The sequence below is a fragment of the Oncorhynchus kisutch genome, unplaced genomic scaffold (assembly GCF_002021735.2).
Source record: "Oncorhynchus kisutch isolate 150728-3 unplaced genomic scaffold, Okis_V2 Okis03b-Okis08b_hom, whole genome shotgun sequence".
In the NCBI taxonomy this organism is placed as follows: Eukaryota; Metazoa; Chordata; class Actinopteri; order Salmoniformes; family Salmonidae; genus Oncorhynchus; species Oncorhynchus kisutch.
Window position 1 is genome coordinate 14,148,672 of NW_022261980.1, and position 8,599 is coordinate 14,157,270.

General features: G+C 41.0%; 1 protein-coding gene across 1 annotated transcript; it reads right to left on the bottom strand.

The window, feature by feature from the left end:
* LOC116359551 (forkhead box protein B1-like) lies at positions 1 to 1,843 on the bottom strand. The gene is given in 2 exon segments (XM_031812358.1): positions 1 to 977; positions 979 to 1,843. Coding segments are annotated over 2 exon segments (954 nt in total). The 5' UTR covers positions 997 to 1,843; the 3' UTR covers positions 1 to 41.
* Between the last annotated feature and the right edge of the window lie 6,756 nt (positions 1,844 to 8,599).

The following is an 8,599-nucleotide window of genomic DNA, read 5'->3' on the forward strand; positions in this document are numbered from 1 at the left end:
TTTCAGAAGTTTTTAAATAAGTCCCATCCGCTAACGTCATGTCAGTGCACCGACACCACGGACTGCATGGCCGAAGAGGCCGGGTTTATGAGCGTTTCGCTCGGCGTGGCAGGGCTGCTTTGGCTGGTAGCTGTCTGAGGAGACGTGGGGCTGAGAGACTGGGGAGAGTTCGCTAAGAAAGCTGGAATATGTGTTGGCAGAGCCGAGAGCCCTGGCATCGAAGTAGGGGTGGGCTTGATTGGCACGGGGATGGCAGGTAGACTCTGCGCGCCATAGCAAATAGACTTGAGGGGCATTCCGTAGGCCGAATAATCACTGGCCATGGAGATGGGAGCTACCGTGTCCATGACGCTGGAGCTGTACATATGAGGCCAGGCCGTGGTGAGCTGGTTGTGCAGCGGGTAGCCAGCAGACATAGACTGCATGGTGGAGAAGGCCAGTCCGCCTGGCATTTTATACTCTCTGGCGATTATGTTCTCGATGGCGAACGGGTGTTTGAAAGTTGACGGTTGGTGAGAGACTCCTATGTTGTAACCGGACATTTGCGGGAGATGTGTGCCGGAAGCAGCCAGCGCGCTCAGTCGGAGTTTGGCTTGTTGTTGGAGATAGTGGGCAGCGTCCGACGGCTTGCTTTGCGCCAGATGCTCGGACGCCATCATCATCAACTTGAAGCGTTTACGACGCCGCAAGAAACTTCCGTTCTCGAACATGTCCCCGCAGCTGGGATGGAGAGCCCAGAAACTCCCTTTACCCGGCTGGTCCGGCCGCCTGGGGATTTTAATAAAACAGTCGTTGAAAGAGAGGTTGTGTCGTAAGGAGTTCTGCCACCGCTGGGTGTTCTCTCGGTAGTAAGGGAACCTGTCCATGATGAACTTGTAGATCTCGCTGAGCGGGAGCATCTTCTCCGGGCAGGACTGGATAGCCATGGCGGTCAGGGAGATGTAGGAATAGGGAGGTTTCTGGTCGCTATACGTGTTTTCTCCCCGGACGAGGCATTCTGTTGGACTTTCTGTCTAAATACTATGCTGAATGGCGCGTCAGACTACAGTTCTTCCAGTTTTTCTCGGACAAACAGGAGAAATGGAACGTTGTCCTACACTCCTTGAAGTATCACTCTAGGACGGGTTGTTCAAAACAACTGTTCAAAACAACATTACGAACGCGTAAAACTCCATACATTCGCCGCATAGATTGTCTTTATAACGCAAAGTACAAACAAAAAAACAACTGCAATATCCCCGCGCTTAAAAGTTACTGAAAGTTCCCCAAGATGCATGAAATTCAGCAACGCAACTCACTGTCTGTTTCCTCCGTGGACTGTTCACTCAGCGCTTATGGGCTGTGGGTCTTGAAAACAGCCGTCCTATGAAAACAGTCTCGTTCTCTCCCTTCAGATGGCCTATATGATGCGCTATCTTTAGTTAAGCAAGCAGCAATAAGCTTCTCCTTCCCCCCCACACACACACACACACCACGACTCTCTGAATGGTTCCTGATATGTTGTGGCCCTTGTTGTGATGAGCAGAGCTAAGTAGCTGCTATTTCCATGTCCTTCCCCGAACCGTGTGATAGTTTAATGTGATGACAGGAGAAAAGACCCCCGTAGAGCCGCTTCATTAATGTGCCACTTCTTCGCTATCACATGACAATCGCCTTGGGTGGAGAGGAGGAGGGGGGCTACTCGCTCGGAGGAGAAAGCAAAGGCATAATCTGGATTCATTTACACCTATTTACATGGACACCTTGAGCCAATAGAAATGATTTCCATTTGAAGACAGAGCGAAGGGGTGAAAAGGCACAGCGACCCACCGGATTTGAAGTGTGAGGGAGGGTGATGAAAGCCCGGTTACGCCGTGTGAAGGTATGCAGATAACCTTTTGTGCACCGAGCAAGGGGTGCTTAGTCAACTATTTGCGTTTACAAATAGAGCTACTAAGCAATTTGATGTTTGGCATGGAGGGCCGTCGCTTCTTGGCGCAGTCTCTCTATTTGTTCTGTCCGTTGTAACGTTTTTTTTTTCGTGTTGAATGACGTGTCATTGATTACATTTTAGTTTGAGCTGTTTATGGGGAACAGTGTGATTTGAACTGATATCGAATCGACAATTTGTGTACCAATATGTGATCTATAGTCATCTAACTGGTGACTAACAGTTTGTTTACTCTTTTCATATTAACTAACGTCTTTACATGACGGTTAACTGTTAATTGCCCTTTGGAATAATATACAATTATTTCCTGAATGTATTTGTTGAAGTTGTATTGTCAATTACTCAATACACTCCCTTTGAATACTGTTACTTTTGTCTGACTTGGATTTTTCCCTCTTTGAGTGTGTGTGTTTGTGTTTGTGTTTGTGTCCTGCGTGTGTGTGGTGTGTGTGTGTGTGTGTGTGTGTGTGTGTGTGTGTGTGTGTGTGTGTGTGTGTGTGTGTGTGTGTGTGTGTGTGTGTGTGTGTGTGTGTGTGTGTGTGTGTGTGTGTGTGTGTGTGTATTCAGCGTCCGAGAGCATGCGCCGCAGTCGATAAAATATATATATATATCTGCGAACTAGTTATTGGGGGAATATGCTGAGTGTGTTATGCACGTCATAGGTAATCCCCAAAAGGCACAATTAATAAACGTTTGACTTGAAATGTACACTTGAATATATGTGGAGACATACATATGATGACGCAATGTTTAGAATGTGTTTATTTAATGTGTTTCGAATAGTCTACAAAAGGTATAATGGCCTAATACCAATATGTTGGTGTTTACCAGACGACTCTCACAAAGCTGTGACAAGCAAACGTACAAACAAAATACACTTTCTACGCGGATGAACAGGTTTAAATTAAGCCAGTCATTGAAATGTAAAACTCGGGTGGTTACGAGACTTACGACAATGCTATAGAAACTGTATAAAATACCAATAAGTCAATTATGTGAGTGTGAACCTAATGGGGGACGTATTCAGATCAATGGACATTCTTCTCTCTGTGTGAGCGCACCCTCCTAGCCAAGCCACCTTCCCTTTCTGCCTGGCCACATCCCAATGAGAAGGACCACACACACACACACACTCGGACCAACTCATATATAATCTATGCTAATTTCTCTCCATGCGTCCACAATACACGGAATCATGATTCGGACGGACAGGCTGCAGGGGCGAGTAAGAATAAAGCCAGTCGGGATGCGGGCCTGTGGTAATCCAAGCCCTTTAGAGTGAAACGGTGTGGTTTCAGTCAGTCACTCAGTCATCATCGGTTGTTTCTGTTGCGATGCTAATGTGTGTGAACAGATTGGACAAAGCTGTATGGATGTTGATATCAAAAGAGTTTGAGGAAAATACCAAAAAAATCGGTGTATATTTAACGTTATTATTATTATAATTATAATTATTATTGTTATTATTATTATTGTTATTATTATTGTTGTTATTAGAAAACAATTTATTGTCAATTCAGCGTCAAGGGGAAAACGGTCCTGACATTCGGATGTGTTCACACTGTTGCGCAATACAATTCCCATCAAACCATTTAACCTTTTGATTTCAGTTAACTTTTCCTTAACATTTAATCATCTTTTACGCTTCTGATCTCTAGCTGCATCTGTCCAAGACGTTTTATCCCACAAAGCTGCGGATTGAGGGAAAAATTCCGCCACCATGATTCTGAACAGATGAACTCGCCTTTCTCCTCTTCTCCAAAAGAGCCTGTTGAATCCCCAGTAGATCAACTGTATAATGTGAGCACTGTTTGGTCATTTGTACAAGCGGAACAAAGGTTGAGCTAAGCCAAATTGCATTGCACTTGTGAACCTGCTCCTGGTCTGAAGTAGCTTCTTTTTTTTTTGCAGCGGCGGAACGGAGAACAATTTTGTGCGACCCAAAAGGACTCAAACAAAGGCGCTCTCTGCTGCTCCTCTAAAGTAGAGTAGCGATGCGTGCCATTCCCAGGGCGACGGGGATAAAGAGCCGGGTCAGAGAGGGAGAAAGGCGGACCTAACAGCCACTTTCACACGTCGTCTCTCCACTGCTGCACCAGAGCACAAAGGAAAACAAATGTTGCCCCCCCGCCAAAAAATCGCCTTCGCTCCAAAAGTAACAAATGATAGCTGAATATCCCTGTCAGAAAGATTGGTTAGTAAATGTAAATTGGGGGAACAATATTATGCAGAAACATGAACTGTCTCAAATGAGAAGTTCATTTATAATCTACTTTAAGAACGACTTGGAGAACTGCAGAATAAATACAACGAAGAAAAAAAAAATACCAGAAAAAGTTGAATAGCGACGCGATGCGTTTCATACACATTTATAGGGAAATGATAGTGTGTTTTCATGGCACATTCTCGCCAAGAAAATAGACAAAACCAACGTGTGTTCGTCGCGTTACCGTGCGCTGGAAAATAGATATGGATTTAATGCGTGAATGAAAAAACTGCATTCAGCTATTCATTAAAATTAAAATAATCACATTAGCCTATGACCACGAATTATTTATTATGGGCACACATCGGAATGTTATGAAAAAACTATTATTGGTCAAATCAAGTGGACAGGCCCACAGTAGTTAAAGGTTAACAGGCCTACACTATTCCCAATAAGAAAATGAAGTACAGATCCAGGACCTTAATTTGACCAGTTTCTCACAGCAGGAAAAATAATCATGTAGAAACATGAAATGTGAATTATTGTGTGGATTATAATTAAAGGACATTTTTTTTGTAGAGGGATAATAGATTTTTAGTTAGAGCAAATCAAGTCTGACATTTTAAAGTGGCAATTACAATATTTAGAATCCTTGTATAAAAGTTTGCATTTCCTGCAATGGCAGAGTGATCAAATTAATATCATACACTTGTAGCAACCCAAGAAATCAGAATAGATCTATCTATGCCTAGTATATATTTTCAATAGATCTGACCTGACCTGTGGGTTTTCAGACCTACTGTAATGTCAGTGAACCCTGGTGAATGGCATCTCTCTCATCACGTCATCTGGTGTTATTATGACGTGGGTCACTCTGGTCATCTGGTGCTGTTGTTATTTTGACGTGGCATCTCCCTCTTCACGTCATCTGGTTCTGTTGTTATTATGACGTGGCGTCTCCCTCTTCACGTCATCTGGTTCTGTTGTTATTATGACGTGCCGTCTCCCTCTTCACGTCATCTGGTTCTGTTGTTATTATGACGTTCCGTCTCGCTCTTCACTTCATCTGGTTCTGTTGTTATTATGACGTGGCGTATCCCTCTTCACGTCATCTGGTTCTGTTGTTATTATGACGTGGCGTCTCCCTCTTCACGTCATCTGGTTCTGTTGTTATTATGACGTGGCGTATCCCTCTTCACGTCATCTGGTTCTGTTGTTATTATGACGTGGCGTATCCCTCTTCACGTCATCTGGTTCTGTTGTTATTATGACGTTCCGTCTCGCTCTTCACTTCATCTGGCGCTGCTGTTATTGGATCAAGGCCCTGCTGTGATCGCTGTGCAGTAAACTCCACATGGGCCTCCTTCATCCTATTATTAGTAGTAGTATTATTATTATTAGTCATCTTTATCTAGAGGCGTTGTAGATTTTCTAAAAAACCTGATGAATAAACAAACTGCAACTGCTGACGGGGTAATTTACATTGTCAATGAAAACATTTGCATAAAACAACTAATTAATGACATTAACGTCTTCAAAACAATCTATTCACTAATACTTGTATTCACTAGTATAACTCAAATAAAATAGTCCTATATCAAATCAAATGTATTTATATAGCCCTTCGTACACCAGCTGAGATCTCAAAGTGCTGTACAGTTTATATCCAGTTGAATGCCAAATATGTATATATACCATTAGATCTATAATAATAATAATAATAATAATAATAATCAATAATAATAATAATTGTATTATTATGGTGACATGTTAGGCTATTGCTATGAAGTAGCATATTTTATTTTAAACATAATAAACAGAATGCCATTTAAAACATGTTTTTTTTATAAACCACTATATTTTTTGAAAACCGCTATATTTTTTGAAAACCACTATATTTTTTTGTAAACCACTATATTTTTTGAAAACCACTATATTTTTTTGTAAACCACTATATTTTTTTGTAAACCACTCTATATACATAAGTTGACTTATCGGCAGGTGTTGGAGACGGTACTTGACTCTGGTGAATCTGAGCATTATTGATTGTAATGAAGGCCTTATGGCTGGACTCTTTCCTGAGCTGCTGCTGCACAGTACAATTAGTACCGTATAGCGGTGCTAACTGACGTAGAGCTACTGTATAGGAATATTATGAATATTCAAGACGACAGCGTCAATTAATTAGACTACAGAGAGATCTCATTAAGACACTCAACGCCCTTTTAGTGCTAAAGTGGAGGAGAGGAGGAGGGGAAGGGGGAAGGGGGGGGGGGGCATGGAGTGAAGGGAGACGTGTTTTAGAGTTAACGAACATTATTCAGTTTTCCTTCATTATCATACAGAAAGCACTCAAGTTTGCCTGCCGCGGGTTTTCTTATGAATTAAAAGGGAATCGTTAATTCACTAGTAAAGAGGAGAATGCGTCAAGAATACATTGAAATAGACAGTAAAGTTCTGTCCTTCGTAGAGTAGCCTGTGTATATGTGCCCAAGCTTTCAGCTCAGAGGTTTCAGTGGTTTTTGTTGTTGTTGTTTGTTTAATTGATTTCGGATTCCAAATGACGGGTTGATGATAGGTTGTAAAAATGTAAACTATTTGATCCTGAATTAACGTTTTTGTTCAAGTTCAAGTTTGATAACACTGCGTTAGGATAAGCTAATGTGTGTTGTGTATAAATTAAGGTAAATAAATAACGGATGACAATTTTTAAAAGACACAGCCAAACGGGACATGAATTAGACTAAGCAACAATATTAATTATGCAATTTAAATCTTAAATTGTTTTCCACCCCCCCCCCCCTCCCCCAAAAAAGGTTAAAAAGGTAAATATTTGGCCTGAGTCTGCGTTCACAAATGAGGCAGCGCGACGATGGGAGTTGGGAGGGAGGGACTCTCTCTTAGCAGACCCCAAATTAATATGCATGTAAAATTAATTAGCTGTTTCACCGTGACATCAAAATAAGTACCTGCGAGAAGAAAACCCTCTGGGCATTTTGAACATATGCTGGAATTCTCGTTAATTGAGTGATTACATAAATTAGCGATTCATTTTACAATACATCAAGTATGAAGATCTCTCAATTAAAGGAGCATAAAATTGGAAGATGGAGGATGGAGAAGATGAGGAGCAGCTTGGAAGGTCTGATTCCCTGAGGGTCAGTCTGGGGATTCCACCTGACTGACCATAGCTCTGTTTCCTGCTTCTAATGGAGCGGTAGAACGATAGGAAGCAACGGTAAAGGAGTTTAGAATTTAGATCAATGATGGGAAGGAATCTAAACCCCCCCAAGGCGATCATTAGGACCGATAGGATTCCATTCACGATGATTCCCATGTGGTCCCTAAACGCCTCGGGCTTTTCAGGTAGTCCAACTAACCAAGATAGCCTCAACGTTTCCTCATTCTCCAGTATAACTAATGCCATAAAATACAAGTATGTTACATTAAAGCATAGAAATGAAAGATACATTAAGCTTTATCAAATTGTTTAAAAAAAACATGTTCTACGTAGTAATATAGCGTAATTGGAGAAAGTCCGGTCTGAGTGAACGGTTCTCTGCTTCTCTGCAGATCAATTCATCAACACTTCCATTGTTTTAACACTTTTCTCATTTGAAATGTAAAAAATAACCTGTCCTTTCTAAATAACCTGTCCTTTCTAATTAAACTGTCCTTTCCAATTAACCTGTCCTTTCCAATTTGAAATGTAAAAAAGGACCTGTCCTTTCCAATTTGAAATGTAAAGAATAACCTGTCCTTTCTAATTAAACTGTCCTTTCCAATTAACCTGTCCTTTCTAATTAAACTGTCCTTTCCAATTAACCTGTCCTTTCTAATTAAACTGTCCTTTCCAATTAACCTGTCCTTTCTAATTTGAAAGGTAAAAAATAACCTGACCTTTCTAATTAACCTGTCCTTTCTAATTTGAAAGGTAAAAAATAACCTGTCCTTTCTAATTTGAAATGTAAAAAATAACCTGTCCTTTCTAAATAACCTGTCCTTTCTAATTAAACTGTCCTTTCCAATTAACCTGTCCTTTCCAATTTGAAATGTAAAAAAGGACCTGTCCTTTCCAATTTGAAATGTAAAGAATAACCTGTCCTTTCTAATTAAACTGTCCTTTCCAATTAACCTGTCCTTTCTAATTAAACTGTCCTTTCCAATTAACCTGTCCTTTCTAATTAAACTGTCCTTTCCAATTAACCTGTCCTTTCTAATTTGAAAGGTAAAAAATAACCTGACCTTTCTAATTAACCTGTCCTTTCTAATTTGAAAGGTAAAAAATAACCTGTCCTTTCTAATTTGAAATGTAAAAAATAACTCGTCCTTGGTTGCAACACACACTACCGAGTTCCAAACTGCCTCTGGATGCATCGTCAGCTACAAGAACTGTTCATCAGGAGCTTCATGAAATGGGTTTCCATGGCCGAGCAGCCGCACACAAGCCTAAGATCACCATG